The 20,052-nt window shown below is 38.6% G+C and overlaps 1 protein-coding gene and 1 long non-coding RNA gene across 5 annotated transcripts in view; one reads left to right on the plus strand and one right to left on the minus strand.

Moving 5' to 3' along the window:
• Positions 1 to 7,147, plus strand: part of gabrg2 (gamma-aminobutyric acid type A receptor subunit gamma2) — a 60,758-nt gene extending 53,611 nt beyond the window's left edge. For 2 of the 4 annotated variants that reach the window (XM_031303570.2, XM_031303568.2), the window contains one exon: positions 2,439 to 7,147. In XM_031303570.2, coding sequence (XP_031159430.1) covers positions 2,439 to 2,720 — 282 coding nt within the window. In that variant the 3' untranslated portion in view covers positions 2,721 to 7,147. The remainder of the gene's footprint in view (positions 1 to 2,438) is intronic. The other 2 variants (XM_031303571.2, XM_031303569.2) reach the window with 1 other exon arrangement.
• The window catches only part of LOC118496596, a 62,599-nt gene that overhangs the window by 10,746 nt on the left and 31,801 nt on the right, over positions 1 to 20,052 (minus strand). The gene's annotated exons all lie outside the window — the stretch shown is intronic.

Consider the following 20,052-nt stretch of genomic DNA (forward strand, 5'->3'; position numbering starts at 1 on the left):
TATTTTTAGGGTCAGATCTGTTAGATTTTCAGGTAAGACGTGAGTCTAAATGTACTGCTGAAAAATTCACCTTTATTTTAACACTCCTATTCAACTTAAGACAGATAGCCAAGGGATCCTCCAGAAATGTTTCCACCTTTTGTCTTCTCTGAGAGGTTGTCTACTTTCAGCCAGTTAAAGTTGCCAATGCCACTGTGTTGTTTCTTTGTTGTTTTTTTATTTATTTTTGCTAACACTGACACAGCACAGCCCAGCTTGACCAGGCCATGCGGCAGGATGCTGTTAATGCTCCTTCTGCTTGAGCTTCCACTGCGCTTCCTCCAGTGCAACCGATCCCCTTTGAGAACTGAGTCATAACCTCTTCTGCTAATCCCCTCATTACATCAACATGCTGTCCGTTAAGGACAAAAATCCTGAAACTAACCAGTATGTTGTTTTGTTTGTGGTTATGTATCGTTATCAAAGGGACTGCAGGTTTGTGCACTAGTGCTGGGCAAGATGAGTAGTTGTAGGGAATGAACAGTTCAATCAAGTTTAAGTATTTTAAGCTTGTTTGAGAATGCATGCTTACAGCAGATAATAGTACTGTGTGTTCCAACCCGTTCTCACTCCCAACTCGTAAAATACGGACGCTTGGGCAGTGTCTCTCAGCAACACAAAAAGCACCCTTCAGCATGTGTATGGAACGCACCGGGCAGGGCAGCAGCTCCGCATCGCTTTAAGATGACATAGTATTAAGAGTAGCAGTAGCGAGTAGTATGAAAGGCCGAAATTCCATGTAGGGAGGCTGGTTGGCGTGGTACATGGGTCAAACAACACAGTACTTTCACCTCGCAGCAAGCATGCCTAAATGGGGCCTAAAACAACCATCAAAAAAGTATTTAATGTTTTGTGATGTTTGTTGCAATTAAAAAACAACAGATTAACACAGAACATAAATATATGCTGTAAAACACAATTTGCAGTGCTAGTACAGTCATTTATAGAATACTGTTTAATGTTAAAAAGACAGTACACATAAACACAGACAACACATAAAGAATAAGCTAAATGACAGTTACTGGCACTTTCTTGAGGGAAAGTGGTGATGGGAAATTCTTAGAAGTATGCTCGACTTACTCTGTCTTTTTTAAATGATGAGTTTGACAACCTAGTTCAGTGTTTCTCAAATGGGGGTATGCGTATCCCTAGAGTTACTTTGGAGTAGGTACTAAGATTTTTTTTAAATGTTAATTTAAAAAGTACTAGTGATGCTTAATTCCTAAAATAATTATACACTATAGTAATGAATTAATTTAGTGATTCTTAATATTTTAAATGTACTGTAGCTTTCAACAGTTTTTCAGTTAAAATATTGTTGTTGTAGTAAATCCGAAAAAGCTTTTTTTCCTACCCAAAATGTTTTGTGCTGGTCAGGGGGTACTTGGATGAAAACATATTTCAAAGGGGGGTACATTATTGAAAAAAGTTTGAGAACCACTGCCCTAGTTTATCAGCAAGGTCAAGGAATCTCTGCCAAAGGGGGGGAAACATTTAATCTGCCAAACAGCTGGAATTCCAATTTGTGCAAAGGTGGCATGGTATTTCAAGATAAAACCTGATGAAAACTGTAATTGTCTCCCTTTAGAATGAGAGCACCACAAAACTCACTGATGTCACTGTCCTATTTTAGCAATCATTTATCATAAAAAGGCATGTGCCCTTCAGTGGTGAGCACAGTTTGAAAAGGAGGATTATTTTAACCCATTTAGTGACCAAAAGAGTGGTCTGGAGAAATATTGAGCTGTGTGCACATGCTCCTCCCTAAGCTTAGCTTTATGATGCTTATGATGCATCAAAAAGCTAAGCCAGTTACATATTTTATACACAACGTATCTTATACATGCATTTCAGAAGAACTGCTTAAAACATCGATACAGGTCCAAATAATGGAACTGGAACTAAAAACATTTTAAAAAACTGCTCAGAAAAAAAAACGACACACAGTCATCTGTTTGCTATTGTGTTTTAACTGCATTTTTTAATGTTGTGCAGCACCAGTAGCCTAATCAGAATAAAAAATGCAGAGTCATTGCCCAGCACTAGCTCTTATATAGCTGTAAATAAAAATGGACTACTGTACTAAAAATATTATGACTGATTCAACCGCAAAGGTGTAATTTGCATCATGGGTTCCACGGGAACAGACCCTTTGTCACTATAAGCCTCACTAATTACAACCACGGGTGGTAGTTATAGTTAAATTTGTATCTTCTTCTGACATTAAAGGGACCATTGGCAAGTCGAAGGTGCAAACTACATTTTGTTGACTAATGACAGAAAGAAGTGGGAGACAGGAAATGGCAGCTCAAATTAGGTCCCCTGTTATGTCAGTGAGGTCTTTATTATGGCACTCTGAGGCTCTGATGGCTAACTGTGTCATTTTGTCCTGTTAAAAGCAGACACCCACGGTAGACATCCGTCCACGCTCGGCCACAGCCATTCAGATGAACAACGCCACGCACATGCAGGAGCGAGACGAAGAGTACGGCTATGAGTGTCTGGACGGGAAGGACTGCACCAGCTTCTTCTGCTGTTTCGAAGACTGCCGCTCCGGTGCCTGGCGGCACGGCAGGTTGCACATTCGCGTTGCCAAGATAGACTCGTATGCACGCATCTTCTTCCCCACTGCATTTGGTCTTTTCAACCTGGTCTACTGGGTCTCCTATCTCTATCTCTAGGCCTGGGTGTGTACCCAGCCTTATCATACAGTTCATTACATTCTACATATGCTCTGTGCCAGCAAGGGACATTTTAAAGGAGGCGACCCACTGAAATACCCACTGATTTGATTTAATACATTTCCTTTAATTCCTTCATTTTAATCTCTTTGAATTTGAGTCAATTTATTTGATAACTTTGACAGACATTGCAAATGTTGTAGCATTACATTGAACTGGTATGAGGAGATTTGTAGATGTGTTGTGAAAACATTGATTGTGTGAGAAAGTTTTGTTTTCATGATTCGATTTTGTACTTTTTATTTGGAATTTCTTCTTTATGTCTTCTTAATGGAATTTTTAATTTAATTGCTGTATTTTCAGACTAATGCATTAATTGCATAGACTGCAATTTAAATAAATACCAATTCAGATCACAGCAAACACCTATCAGAGAAATCTAAATAACATTACAGTATGTCTTATCTTTTAATTTTATTTTTCACTTAACATACTAAAACACACAATCTAAAGCACTTTAATAGAGCTATGTTAGACAGTGACGCTAATTTATTTTTAATTTATTTAGCTTTAGTGTTGGCACAATTAAATATTGCATTTTTCATGTGTGGTCAGAGAGAGATGATGCTGTTTATGGACAATGCTTAACTGTACAGACACTGTATATATTTTACTATTACATAGTGGTTTACATTTATTGCATGCACCTTTCAGGCCAAAAATCAACATCTTTTATGGTCTTCTATTGTTGGCTATGGAAAAATAAAAAAATGAGCACTGTTGATTATCGTTCAAGATTTAATTATACTGTTTTCTAGGAAAATTGGTAAAATTAATAAATAAAAATGTGCCCGGTTTATCCTTTTAAAGCAGCACTGCAGAACTTTTGATATCATTGTGATTTGGCGCCCCTACAGTTTCAGAGTGTAATTCATTTATACACCACTGTTGTAAATATGGACAGCTGTACAAGTGCATTTGTTATGATTACTTATGATCAAAAACTAGCGAGTGGACAACTTTGCTACCACATCCAAACATCAAGCAAGTGCAACAACACAAGACATAGTAAGCCAGCTAAAATGACTTACTAGTCCAACAGCAAGATGGCCAGCTCGCGGTCTGTCTTGCAGCCTTTTATTTTGCAAAGCTCTCGCCAACGACTTAAAGCCCATCTGAGTTGTCCACCGGCAGCTCTGTCACTCTCTCCTTTTCTCTTCTTAGCTTCCTCTGTGTCCTCTTCAGCGCCTAGCCTGCTATGATGTCCAGCTCCAGTTCTGGCACAACACCGCCGCCGTCACCACCAGCATTCATTTCGCCCCCGCCCTGGCCCTGCTAACTTTCTCCTCCCTGTGGTCCATAGCTCCTGTGCTAGCGGTGTAAACATCAACAACCCCTCAGTGCTCCTAGCTCCCAGTCCAGCACGGCTAACTGAGCTAACTAGTAGATGGCAGCTATACAGTTAGCAGCAGTTAGCATTTAGCCTTACTTTAGCAACAAGTAAAGCTTTTTGTCCATCAGGAAATTCCGTAGATCATTGAGTCGAGGCAGAGCAGCCGGAGGACATCAAAGGGCAAACCAGAAAACATTTTCTCCCTAAAATATTATCTAGTTTTAACTATACTAGTGGTAGCGCCGTAAAGCGTTACAGCAATTTTCCTGGGAGATGGTACCCGCCCAGCAAAGTTACATGCTAGAACAGGCGTTTGGGGTGCAGAGTGGGAATGACATAGCATTTGAAACTGTTATTTTATGGTTAAAAGTGGCATGTTGCTGTAAGTTGAGAAATCGTCTGTGCATACAGGTTGGAGGATCAGACCAGAATTTCAGGCCAGACAACTGGTTTAATAATTATTCTCTCAGCTATTAGCTTACAGTATAGACAACACTGACCTCTCATCCTCTCCTACATTTACTGTTAAAAGCATGCATTAACATAATGACACACTGCTGTTGTATTTTGGTTATGTAAGCTTTTACAAGAGAAACTGTACTAAAACTATTTAGGTTTTCTTATTAAAATGAATAACGTTTTGCCCTTAAGTATAAATGCAACTGCGTAACCAGCGGGTGAGTTTCAAATTCAAACTAATCTACACTTTAATGTGAATGTCAATACAGACAGCTGTTGGGAATTTAGACATCCCTGCAGTGGGACAGGGTTCATTTAATGTGTCATCCTTCTAAGATGAGCAATAAAAAAAACTAAACTGAAACTAAAGAAATATGAATTGATATCAAATAAACTTAAGAGTTTCATTGAATTAAAAAGAAGCATCTGCTTGTGTCGAAAAGAGATGTTTAAGCCTTATTATCAAGCATCTCGCTTTCTGTCTCTTTGAGAAGAAACACATTGAGAATGTACATGTAAATTATTACATAGTGAGGGAGCTGATTCACTGGCTGGGCCTAATTTCATTACTTTTTGACTTTTGTTTCCCATTAAAATTAGCTTTGAATGCCTTGATGTTGTGTGAAGAGAGCTGAGAACACTGAATTGTAAATGCTGGGTATGACAACATGTAACACATGATTTACAACCCTTTACAGAGTACAATTTTGATAGACACCAGTATGCAACAAATGGAGACAGTGCTTCAGTATGATTTGTAAACTCACAATGGGTGTAAATCACATTGTTTATGTACATCAATTATGAAGGGGAAAAAACACTAGTCAAGCCCTTGGGATTTTTGTAAAAGGGTATATATTTTGTAATTTCAGCATTGTTACAGTATATCACCATACAGTATATTAGACTTATTGTATTATGCTGGACTGACCATGTAGAATACTTGGGGGTAATGGGGTATTTATTTATTTAATCATCAATGGTATTTATTTATTTATTAAGAGAAAAAATATAATTTTATGTCCATGTAGCCCCGAAAAGAAACACAGATTGCTGTCATTTATATCAAAGATACATTTTTGTTCAATGTGTCAATGGAGCTTGAGCTTATTTATCTTGTGTTCTCTATGTTGTGATCAATGTACACTACTCTCACAAAGGCCTGTCAAAGTGTTATATCTGTTGAATTAATAAGTTACAACATTACCTGTTGTGCAGCTTCTGAGTAATAGACATGAATATTTTCAGGGGGGGGGAACACCAAAAAAACAGTTCCCAAGCCACCAGAAGAAGAACATTTGCTTGTCTAAGTAACTATTGATTATTTCCACATTTTCCACCTCTACAAGGGTCTTCATTGGTCTTGATATTTGCCATATTTAATAAAGCATCAGTGATGATACTAACATATGCATTTATCATATTATCTCATACTTCCTGAAGTTCTTTCCCTTTTGTATTTAATGGTGTTCCTGTTGTGTTGCGAAGCTTCAGTGTGCACATACTCTATCTTTCACATCTTTAGGAACATAGTGTGTCAATAGCAATGTAGACTGGTAATCATCAGTGTTCTGTAGTTTAAAGAAGTGTAAAAGAGTGATTACATCTTAAAAAAGTGCCAAACACACATGCAATAGAGAATATCAAACGATGATATCATTTGTGAATCCACTTTTACTGCCTTGAAGAAAAAAAACATACAGTATGCTAAAAATGGGTGTTTACTTGAAGGAAATTCTATACAGCGAAGGTTGGATACACTGATATTCCCTCAGACATTGTTATTGTTTTTTTGGTTTTTTTGGTTTTTTTGGTTTTTTCAGAACCAAAAGCATAAGGACAATTGTTCGATTGTACAGCAGACCAATACAAACAAATTACTGTATCAGGGTAAACAGCAAGACATTTCTGATTCAGACTATATCTGACTTTATCAGTAGACTGGGTTTGTAAATAACCGAGCATGTCTTGTGCTTGAACAATGGTGCAAAAAAACAATTTTCTTTTTTCCATGATGGCAAAAGCTTGTTTATTATTTGTATATAATTTTTTTGTGCACTCTACTGTAAATGCAGAGATATAAAGGTGTATGAGAGATACTGTTAATATTCAGTAGTGTGCATGTTGGATATGTTTTCAGAATTGGGACTAATTCAAGCATTGTTTCATCTAGTCTCAGTCCTTTGGTTGCACGGACATGGACTTTTTATTACACTGTACTTATTTTTGACAAAGTGATTTTATTTATTTTGGGACCCACAAATGAGGCATTTATGTGAACAGCACATGTAGATTTTTTCTATTGTTATGTATTTTGTCAAACTGCAGAAAACAAAATAATACACATTGGAATTACAGAGCTCAAAGGTTTCCAAGAACAAAATCAATTTCATATTGTCCTCATACATACATTGTTAGTTGTTTGCCATCTATGTATATTTGAGTATTGTATAAAAGGGACACTGATCAATGATGTTAGGGTCTGCATAATATACTATACATGTACTGGAAAAAATCCTTTTCATAAGGGAATTGCACATAGCTGTGGAATTTTACAATAAAATGGTTGCATTTATCAATGTGCATAGGTTCATCATTATTATGTATTATGTTACCATTGTAGTAGTAGTAGTAGTAGTTGTTGTTGTTGTTGTAATATTCCAGTGGTACTCTACAGTATATTGTTACAGATATGTGACATCATGCACAGACAAGAAAGTACCAAAAAAGGGTACAGGAGTACAGGAGTATTAGCAGCAAAATCTCCTTAAAGGAACACGCCGACTTATTGGGACTTTAGCTTATTCACCGTAACCCCCAGAGTTAGATAAGTCCATACATACCCTTCTCATCTCCGTGCGTGTTGTAACTCTGTCCGACAGTTCCACCGGTAGCTTAGCCTAGCACAGATCCTGAAGGTAATCGGTTCCAACTAGCCTACTGCTCCGAATAAGTGACAACATAACACCAACATGTTCCTATTTACATGTTGTGATTTGTATAGTCACAGCGTGTACAAATAGTTAAATTGCTGATCTGCTTGGGGCTTCTCAGGTGCTTTAAAGCATATCACTCCGCCCAAGTAGCAGAAGTAGCACTCCTTCGCCTTTCTGAGAATATAGTTCCCAGTTTATATACGGTTAGAAGATGGCTGTGTCTCATGTGACCTTGTTATTTGTACACGCTGTGACTATACAAATCACAACATGTAAATAGGAACATGTTGGTGTTATGTTGTCACTTATTGGGAGCAGTAGGCTAGTTGGAACCGATTACCTTCAGGATCTGTGCTAGGCTAAGCTACCAGTGGAACCGTCGGACAGAGTTACAACACGCACGGAGATGAGAAGGGTATGTATGGACTTGTCTAACTCTGGGGGTTACGGTGAATAAGTCCCAATAAGTCGGCGTGTTCCTTTAAAGTATCAGTGATTTATTACTGTATATGACATTATAAGATTACTGATGCATTAATATGTAGGCAGCATTTTACTGTTAATTTTATCCAGTCAGGTAAAACTAAATATGAAGCAATTAGAAGTCCTGGCATGGATACTAAGATTTACAAAAATAGCAGAATAGAGAGTTTACACCCACATTAGCTACATGACCCCTTGCAGACTTCATATTTGATCTTATTCCCAGGGAAAGAGTGGTTGACCAAGCTGTAATTAAAGTAGACTACGATAAAAACATTTATCCAATTTCATTGTCATTTGATAAACTGCCGAGGGGTCACTCTAATTCCATGTTACAAATTACAACTGACATGTTAGGACATTTTAATAGCTACGTCTGCAAATTAAATAGTAAGCGTTGATGGAAATCATGGTGGAAGCAAAACACATTTAATAGTCCCGCCCTTCTCTGTGTAATTTGGCCAAATTTACACTTCAGCATTTGCCGCTTTTCTTGATGAGCTGTCAAACATTGAAACTGCATGTTTTCTGAGGCTGAGGTAACCAGTATCCATACAGCCACCATTGGTTTTGAGGATGCAGATGGTGGATGTTATATGTGTTGGAATGACAATGTGTATTGCACCTACAATGTAATAATCAGACGTTTATATTTTTGTTTGCAACTTTTGAAGCATATTTGTAAACCATGTGTCACTGAGCAATTTGATATACAAATACACAAAGGTCATTTTAGTACTACCCTGATTTTAGGGAAACAGCTAAGGACATTCGTTTAGGCATGACTTAACTCTACCAGAAGCATGTTTTCATTTAATCTGACAGTTTTTCTGTATGAATAGCACTGCCTGTTCTAGTCCTGTCCTGTGACTCTCTTCCTTCCAGGAAAGTGCACTTGAAACAGAGCAGCAGTTGGCTGATGGACCCCTGTGCTGGCACCTCTCCCTCCACTGGGCAGTGTGGCAGCTGCAAAGGACAGCCAGTGAATCCCTCTGATTATTACACAACCATCTGCAATGTACCACAGCAGTACCGTCACAGCTAGCCCTTTCATCAGCTGAGGTACAGGCTCTTCAGCGAGTACAGAGCTGGGAGTGCAGAGAGTCCTGCATGAATAATGCACTCTGCACATGGCTCACTTTTTAGGACTTCACCCTTATGCTTTAATCACTGTGTGCAATGAGATATCCAGAATATGAATATACTGACTTATATTTGTTTAAATAAAATAACAGTCAACAGTAATACTGTCTACATATTGTTGAAAATTCTCAAGATGTTCCGCTTACAAAACAGTAAACAGTAAGATCAAAGTTTTTCTGAAAATACTGAAAAGTGAGCATGGTGACAATATGTTGTAGTCCGGCAATATTCTATATTTCAACAACATCACCAGTCCATGAAAAGAACAAAACTAACAATGAATTGATTCTTCTAACAAGTATGCCTGACATAGCTTTTTCGTCTGTGCCATAGTCCACTATAAAGCATTATATAACATAAATGAATTATATAACATCAATTAATAACTTGCAAACACTGTTTTTATGATTTCCAACTTCAATTTCCAAATTACAGAGGCACATAGCTTGAACCCAGCAACGCTGTGATCCTGCCAATTACTGTAGGCACTTAATTGCCGTTTCTGACAGTACATGTATTTAAAGAAGCATTCTCTCACACAGCATGTCAAACAGATTATAGCAAAGCAAGTAATAAACTATATGAGCACATACATGACAAGTAAGGGTGACGTGTTATTAACCTGCAGTGGATATACACAAGGCTCCATAAGGAGATCAGAGAGGCATCTCAGCCATCTGACAAAACATGGATGAATGGAACACTGACTCAAGAGGCATATGGGAAATTAAAAGAGGAGTTCAAGTAAAGGGACAAATACAGCTCAGTGGACCAACTGTCAATTAACATAATATGGTTTAGCTGTACGACGTTCCATTGAAAAATGTAGAGCCCCTTTAAAGTGCATTCTACAGAATCCCGGTCTTCACCATTGATTCCTTGACACCTCATCAAATAAACAGTATAGAAAATTTGATTTCTGTAATGCCTATGATACTGACTTCTCAATATCAAAGTCATGATACTGAAGATACCACTGTTACATCAATAAACCACGGACTTCATAAGGGATGACATTTAGTGACTTTTGAACAAGTTCGATCAATTATTCATATTCTAAAATGTCAGCCATAAAATAGTTTGACCTTTCACATTAATTTAGACTATGCCCCCGTGTTAACACTGAGGCTGGTAGGAGTATGCATCAATGTCTGTGTATGCAATTCCAGGTGATGTTTCCGCCCATGTTTGCATCATGTATTTAACTGTGCATGCATGTTTTTGCCTGGTTTTCTGCACCCCTCATTAACAACTTAAATGTAATATGCTTGGGCTCAGTAACAGTGTGAGCGGGGTAATGGAGGGATGGTTTCATAACTTCTTCCTTCAGGCAAGACAGTGTACAAACAGGGATTCATTACCAGGGTTTGCTGTCAAGATATTCCAATCCGCAAATCATCACAGGCAGATCCTAATGCAGATGAATAGGATCCTAAATGCACCAGTACTATTGCATACACACACACACACACACACACACAGACAATTTCTGAGACTAATGAAAGAAATAAAACAATTTTATTTATTTACTTCTAAAGTCTCGTATGTAAAAGTTTCTCCTTGAATACATGGAATTTAACCAACCACTGTAGATTAACTGTGCCACTGTAAAGTTCCACATCATAATATTGGTGTTTAATATCTCCAACTTCAAAAGACCAAAGAGGACAAACTGGTGGATTGAGGTTAAAGAAAAGACAAATAAGAAAAGTTTTTTTTTTTTTTTTGTTTGTTTTTTCACTTCGGTAATTAATAGAGACTGTAATGCCTGTAGAGACCTCTGACATTCATGCTTTCTAAATTCCCCCCCAGCTTTACTTCTTACAACTGCAACTGCCTGCAGTCTCCTCCATAACAGCACATATTTGGATGGGATTTCTAACAGTTTTCTGCAGTAATGGAAGAGGAATTTACCATTTTGGGCATATTCTAAGATGAACTATATTTACTATAAATTACATTGCAATGTATGCAATTACTTTGGTTTATAAACATATGGTTCAGGTAAAGTAAAACCCTCAATCCATAACTTTCTGACCATTTCAATAATAGCAAAGGTGGTAAAGCATTGTTTTTGTAGAAATTGTTATTGTTATAATGTCATCTAGGTGTTCTAAGTTCAAAGATAATCACTGTTGTGGTTCAAGGTTTGAAAAGCCCTTTATTTTTAGCTGCTAATTGAGCCTCTGGTGACTTAGAGTAAAGAAAAAAATGTAAATGCATTTGAGAGTAAGAATTACCATAGGCACTCGAGGTTTTTTCCCCCCATTTGCTAAACACAAATCTGACCGACCTAAAAAGTCTTATACGCTCTTCTTTTCAAAGTGAAATCTTAGATCTAACACAATTTGACATTCTTGAACAATGTATTTTTGTAGACAAGGTACATTTACCAGGAAGTGAAAGCACCATAAAGCACAGGCTTTATGGGCAAATGAAATTCAATGACCCTTGATGCTTAGAGCTGCGCACTCTAGGCTTCCCGTAGTCCTTCAGTAAAGTTAACCCTTGATTTTAATTTGACCTTTCTGGAGCTTTGGAAATGTGGTACATGTCTGGATGTGATTTCAAGATTTATGTTAATTTAGATCAAGGGGAAAAAAATAATATTATATAAAGTTCCATTGTGAAGTCCAGGGATAAACTGTAAAATATCACATGTGGGTTTGCAGAAGATGGACATTAAATCTTAGAGATTACTTTTCTTATCCTGTGTTGTTTCCTTTTACACTGATGTTGGTGTATATTTTAAGAGAGAGAAAATTCAATTACATTTTACTAAACTCAACTCCATACATGTTTGTACTACATCCGTTAAATGTAACACTAGTATATAAAAACATTGACATGAAAGACAAGTCATATGTTCTCTCAGGTCCAGAAATGGCATCAGCAAGTGTCTAATTTTTAAGCAGAACATTTACACTTTAGGCGCTAGTGAAAAACACCCAACAGCTAGGTCATGTACAGCCCACAGGATAAATCTTGGCCGAAACATGCCTAGCACTTGGTCAAACGTAAGCAGATCTTTCTTAGCAAATTTGACAGGCTCAGCAGAAACGACATCTGCTTACAGCAAACATTTTTTAAACTTCTTTTTAAAACTCTGGATCTGTTGTCGAGCTGAACTTGGCACCCCGCAGGCAGAAACAGAGGTGAGAACAAGGACTGTACTGCATCCTGAGCAGAAATCTACCCAAATCACACACCCTCTAAAGTTATCGCTCTTCTCATCCCTCCAAAGCGCAACTTTCAGCATCACACGTTTGCCAGCAGTCATAAGACTTTACCTCTTCCCAAACAGACTTATCAAAGTTGGAATGCATTAGATATTTTCTTCAACACACAGTATGGCCCATTAGTGCTGTTCTCCTAAATGTAAAAGCCTTCCCTACAGCAGACATATATCCGTATATGTATCGTCTCTCTATCCATTTTTACTCAACCTTTATTTGCTGTACCCTGATGATTTGTCATATCTGAAGTATGAGGTGGCGGGGAAGTTGTTAAGTTGTTACTTGGGCTGAAGTCTTCACCATCTCACATACAGTATGAAATAAGGTCGTATAAGGTCTCCTCTCTGTCAAGGAAGCCTCAGGTGTTGTCTCGACACAGGAAAACACTGGGGACCGGGAGGCAGGGAAACTTTTTATTCAGATTATACCATATAGATGAATTGTTGGCTGGCGCTGACCAACTTCAAATGGGATTTCCCGGTATTCATAAATGTTTATTTATATCACAGTGATAGCAGCAGCTCAGTGGCATGTGCAGGTTGGTTTGGGTTTCTTACATGCAGTCAATTCATGTCCTAACCCTAACTGCAAAACAGAAGGCAAGTTTAATTTTGATGGCAAGTGACTAAGGCTGCAGGATTTGAGGAAAATATCTGATTGTGATATTCGAAACCAATTGCAATTTCAATTGTGATTAACATTAATTAAATTGAGAGATACAAATGCAAGTGCTTCTTGTTGTTGTCCTCCTTAGTAACCTTAACTTGTTTTCAATAGAATACATTACCAATTTAGCTCACATTTAGTAAGATATTACATTAATTAATGATTTTCAAATATAATCATGCTATTCAAAAGTTGTGTTATATTTATTAATAGCAGCTGTACTGTGGGTGCTGTTAGCTTAGCAGACTAACAGGATGATTGACTGAACAGAACCAAAACCCAATTAATTGCTTTTAGGGTGTTGGGCATAAAATGTGCTTAAAAGCTTAACAGTCAGATATTCAGACTCATACTCACTATCCATCAGCTGTCAGTCATTAAAAAGTATTATACAATGCAAACAATCAAAATGATACAGAGCGGTGTTTCAGCAAAACCACCTTTGGCTGAATATTAAAGACACCATGAAGAGTTTCATTTTGTAGTTATGGACAATTATAATGTATTATTTGACTATGTTTCTCAGCGACAGTTGTCAGCATAGCCAGCTGAATTGACAGTTGCCTAAAAAATCTTTCACTTTTTTTCAGCTGCTTAAGACATAATTGCCTGAGTAAAATTGTGGCTTAAGATTTGAAAAGTGCACTCCTTTAAGTTGCAATTTCCGTCAGTATTAGTTAGCATTTGAGCTAGCATTTAATTTGGCACAAGAGGGTTCTGTGTTGAGTTCATTGACAGTACAAGACTTATGTCTAAATATTGTGATATCAACAAGGTGACTTGTATGCACATCAGATCTAATCAGAACAAGTAGCAAGATTCATTAGAAAATACATTGAAAATGCGTTAGACATTAAATAAGTTATACAGTGGCATTATGACCTACAACAGTCCTGTCAGAAGTCATTTATGCCTTTACTCATTTCAAAAGATTAGTAGCCTTGTACTTGGAAACTAAAAGTCATTCAAGTTATTTTGTAGTGAATAATCCCACTTTGCTACGAGCCCTCGCAGCCACATGGACCCTGTGCATCGACTCTGTTCCTTTTTAGCATGCTGGCCCTGCAGGGGGAGAAAGCTGCAGGTGTAAAGATGTTAAAAAAAATTTAATCTCTCACAGTAACTGACTTCTTCACTGTGACTAAATCTGTGAAATTAGAACACTTTGTTGCTTTGGGTTACTCTGCAGATAAGAGTACAGTCTGGCTGATGTTGATTAAAACAAGCCAAGAAAAGTTTAGAGACATTCCTTATTTAGAAACTACTTTGCATTCCCTGTATATATATAAAAAAGTTGTATGGCTATGATAAAAGATTTAAGAGTTGTCGCTGTGATTTCAAATTATCTATGCTTTACTTGCAGCGCAGACACATGTGGGGCAGCCACCTGTTCTAATGTTTCATTTCAACCTACTGTAGACTCTCTGGTCTTGCAGGTCTCCTTTTCCTGTGCCGCTGCATCATGGTTTTGTGTCATTACTATTTATGTCTTATTGATATTTATGAGTGATAAAATAAGACTTGAGTGAAACATAAGGCCCAGGACCATCGCACCAATGTTTGTTCAGCATTGAGCGACTATCAGACATAATCAAAGCCGGATAAGTAAAGACAATACCATTACCAGGCCCGTTTCACAGTTTGGTTTTGAGATGAACTGTGGCAATGAGCTTTGACAGTATTGCTGGAGCTTGCAGACAGGAGTGACATAATGTTATACACACACACACACACACACACACACACACACACACACACACACACACACACACACACACACACACACACACACACACACACACACACACACACACACACACACACACACACCCCTGCAACAAAACCATAACACTTTGTAAGTAGGATAAAAATTGTTGGAGAAAGTCAAATGTGCTGTGCTGTGACAGTAAGACATTTGAGAGCTGTTTACAGTATATATCCTACCACACACACACACACACACACACACACACACACACACACACACACACACACACACACACACACAGATTAAAAAACACACACAGATAATGGTGATAAGAGTTTTGTTCACAGATACAATAAGGAACAAGGTGCACTGTTCCTTTCCATTTTCATCCTCTAGGATGTATAGCTTAACAGCCAGTCTATAGAAAATGTAATGCTTGGATGGCTTGTCCATGAATGTTGTGAATTCTTAGAAACATCTCAACTTTCACCCAATTTAACAATCAAAATCACCAAGCAGGGTTGAAATATAGATAACTGTAAAATGATGCATAGCAAGCAAGTGTTCTGTATAGAAAGTAGGACTGACCAATGTTACACTCCAATTATGTTTTTCTTTTATAGCCCACTATCCTTAAAATAATGTCCATATTGGAAAAATCCCATACCTTACAATTTGCATCCAATGCCAACGTTGAAACCTCAATCTTTCCCTAATCTTAATGAAGTGTTCTAGTTCCCTGACCCTAACCATAGTTTATTTACCATGCACCAATTACCAATGCCGTAACCAAGTTTGCCTCGCACAGATATTGTGTTGACGAGAATTTAAAAAATGTTTGCAATTGTACATAAAAAAATAATGTAATAAATGTAATCCAGGGTTTTATTGAATCGTATTGATGTTCTTGTCGGGTGATAGGATTAGTTCTTATTCTTTGTTTTTCACACACACTTGCTGAGATGGTAAACATAAAACCTGATGTGTGAAATCCACAACCAACATGTGCAAAGTTTCCTGCTGCAACTTTAAAATAAGATGAAGGTAACGCATTTAGTATTCGACTCTTACTGATAAAGTTCTACCAAAGACTTACTCTTGCATTGCCAGACATATCTCCACAGCGCTGTGGAGATGTCTGGCCACTCAACACTCACATTTGGGATAGGAGAAAAAAAACTCTGGGTTGTTTGCATTTCTGTAAACCAATCACAATCGTCTTGGACGGCACTAAGCTACGGATGGTGGCTATGCAACATGGTCTTGAGAAGGAACTTGTTTTGGTAGAACATTTGAACCCCGCAAAAGAAAACACCACATACAATATTAAATGAAGTTAACTGTTCACCCAATACAGTAACGAGAGCTTTAAATTAGCTGGATACATGGTTAAACATAGTTTGCTCTTAGCAATGTATTGCTGTGTGTACTTCGTCCATTGCAATCCCCACAAATCAGTCCCAAAATATCCCAGTTAGAGAGTAAATGACGTAAACACATTATTTCTAAATCCTTACAATCATTCCCCGAAAGAACCAAGGAGCCCTGTCTTATTGCACAATCCAAATTTTCTTCAAAACTTGCCATTTTAAGCATGTAGCTTGCTAGCTCGAATGTAGTTGTGGTTTCCCTAAGCGAACAGACTTTGAGAACTGCAACACAAAGAGAGCAGAAAGTGAGGGGCATCCGGCGCGTCAGGCAATTATCCTGGAATTGTGCTTCCGTTGATCCAGACTGCCAAAGACTTGATATTCTTTCCAAAGCTTTGCAGAAGCAGTGGTGTATCAGAGCGGTGGACACATGTATTGACATGACACACAATCTAGCCCTTAAGGTTCACATTTCATCAGATGAGTTTTCAGCCATCTTGACAACAGATTTATTATTTCATTTATTTTTTTATTTTTAAGTCGCTACAATCCAGTGGCAAACATATGAGCCCTAATTCAGACTGAGTTTGATTCATTCTGCACATACTCATACTATCTGCAAATGCAGTGACAAAATCATATGGAGACCTTCCAAAACGCACAAATGCTAAATAAGCCTTTGAGCATATGTGAATATAAACACTGACATGTTGTAAAAGAAACGTGATGTGACGGGAGGGGCATGAAAGATATGTTTATATCCCACTGCATACACATCAACGAAACACCCACCCACCCACACACACACACACAGCTTGTTTTACAGTACCTTCAGCAGCTGTCTTTTCTAATCTATCAACTGAGTAAATGTCAGGTCTACGCTTGGCTTAGGCGATGGTCACACAAAGGGCTGTCAGGTTTTTCAAAGCACTATCACAATACTCGAAGTTTTGGTGTCTACAGTTTCACTTCATCAGGAATCTGTCAAATGGTGGGGAAAAACTATGTTATGGCACTAAAGTTAAAAACCAACAACACTTGTTTACATTGTTTAACCTCCCAAAATATGAATCAATGAGGACTGCATCGACTGTAGGCTAGTCTTGGTTCCAACTAATAGGAAGTCAGTGCAGTAAGAGCAACAACCCCACATAGCCTCAAAACACTATCATTGGGGAGCCATCCAGTGTGACATGGAGGACGATTTAAATGTGCTTTTTCCTGTATATGATATAGATATATACACTGAACATTTATATTAATTTTTTTTTAAAACATTACATTTGATTATGCCCCTGACACATTCAAGTTGCTATACATTTTAATTATTAAAGCAAACTTACCCTTCAGTGAGACAAATTATTTTGTTGATGTGCAGTGTGTATCTACATAATTGTTGTTGCTTGTGTTTATGCAAATCCACGGCTGTACTTCTAAATTTGTGTACATGCATTAGACGGCTGGTGGAGCACACTTTTCGACCACACTGCCCTTGACACTACCTCTCTTTATGCGCCCCTGCCCAGGCTTCCTGAGGCGATGTCTCTCCAACGTCAGACCTGTCTAGTCGAGAAAACTGGATCTCTCTCTCCCCACAGGGCTGAAGGCCCACGGTTGCGTGCCTTAGATATCTCCTCCACTGGCTGTCCACTCCCCCCCAGGTTCCAGTGACTCACCCAAGCAAACAGCTGAGTCATTCCCATAGGGGAATCAGAAACAAGACACAGGAACAAACATACTGCAAACGTTTTAAATATATTTGATAGATTTTGAATGTAGGGTTTGGACAGAAATGTATAGATATAGATGACAATCACTTCAAATTACATTTCTGAGAGGTTGAAATATTAACAGGACACTGGGAGAATGTTTCACCAGGCACAAAAACTGCTTCTATAGGTATGGGTCAGTGGGTAAGCCAGTTCCCTCCCCAGAAACTTTCTCTAGGGCCTCCTGGAAATTCCTGAGACATTCCCAGGTGAGATAAAGAATCCCTCCAGCCTGTTGTGGGTCTGCCCTCAGGGTTTGGTCCCAGTTGGATGTTCCGAGACTACCTCCACAGGGACCCATCCAGGAGGCATCCCGATCAGATGCCTGAACCACCTCAACTGCCTCCTTTCAATCCAATGGAGCAGCAGTTACTACTCCAAGCTCCTTACAGATGCCCAAGCCTCTTACCCTATGGAGGAAACTAATTTCAATCAGTCTTTTGCTGGTACCAGGTGTTATGACAATGGGGTGTTAAAGCAAAGATCAGTGGTGTATGAATGCAATGAATAATGTGATGTGCATGTTGTCAATGTTAACAAAAGAAGCAACGCAACAAAGGTAAACTCAGGTTGGTAAAGGGACCGACAACATTGGCCTCTGGGTAGGCGGGGGTCAGTAGCTTGGAAACACTGGCCAGTTGTTCCCAGTTACTTCGTTAGCACCTTGGCTCCACCCACACACGCACGCACACACGCACACGCACACGCACACACAATGTCCTTGCAAGAACAAGGATCTGTTCCATTACCAACCCAACAGTGCTCAGCCAGGGGCATAACCAACACGAGAAATGGAGAGAGTGCAGCTCCTAACCCTTTCATGAGGGAAATTGATTGGACAACTACCACTGCCGGCAATTCTGCACATATTGATATATATTCAATTCATACAGTACATTAGCTTAGACAAACATGCACACACTAACATATGACAATTCGTGGATTTGCTAATGAGCATCACATAGTGAATGATCAACCCTCTGCTTTTCTGTTCCATTAGGGACATCATCTATGCCTGCACAGTCCATATACCATGGATAAATGACACGCATACAGTACGGTTTGCGAAGCACTGATGCGTAACAAGAAGTATCATCAACGTGATGTTTAAATGTAGACTGGCATCTTCCGGGATTTTCCTGTCCTGCAATTTGGCCTGGCGGAGAGAGAGATGAAGGGGAAGGCATCTGGAACATTAGCTGCTTATATAACAGCGTGATAGTCTATTCCCTATCAAGCCTGCTTTGTTGTATAAGTGTTAGTATTTGTTATATGTGTATGTGCTTGTGTTTGATTCTGAAGTATGCCACATGGGGACATTTATTTTTTTTTTTTTTATAAACCAGATGATTATAACTTGCCTAACCTAAGAAAATTAAGGGTATCCACTAGGGGTGGTACGGTTCATGAAAAAACATCCGAACCGCTCGGTTCGCATGTCTCGGTTCGCATGTCTCGGTTCGCATGTGTCGGTTCGGAGCATGTGTGCATCGCACGGTTTGTCAGTACACTGTTAATGTGCACTAACCACTTACTGCCGTAGTGCCCACTTTCGACACCTATGTTAAAACACTTACTGGAAACGACCATAGACAGTATATAAATGACGAGGGGGATATGCGTGACCCACGCAACACGCTCATGTTGCAGCTGATTGGACGAACGCGTCACGTGGTTCTTGCTGCTCCCGAATTTCAAAACAGACTCTAATGCCGTCTCGTTCTGACTTCTCTTTACAAAAATATTTCACCGAAAAGTGTTTCTGAAAACATTTTAAGCGAGAAATAGGCCATACAGTTGCTGAATCTGTCTGTTTTGTTGATTGACAAAGGTCAGTTTAAAAGATATTTGTTAGATTTTGAGAGGCGCCGAGCCGACCGCTCTTCAGGTGGAGTGTGGAGTGCTGTAGGTCATGTCACATGCAAAAATGGTAAGTGGGAGAGATAAGGAAGGCTGCCCGGAGTTGGAGGATGTGCTAGCGTCGTATATAGTCTGGTGTGTGGGAACATTTTGGATTTCATGTTACCTATGATGACAGCGGAAATAAAACAATAAAACTAACGTAATATATATCATATTATGTATTATATATTATCAAGTATATTTCTGGAGTGTTAAAGATTAAAAGAAAAAATAACAAGAACCGTACAGAACCGAAAACCGTGACCC

This window comes from Sander lucioperca, chromosome 13 (genome assembly GCF_008315115.2).
Source record: "Sander lucioperca isolate FBNREF2018 chromosome 13, SLUC_FBN_1.2, whole genome shotgun sequence".
In the NCBI taxonomy this organism is placed as follows: domain Eukaryota; kingdom Metazoa; phylum Chordata; class Actinopteri; order Perciformes; family Percidae; genus Sander; species Sander lucioperca.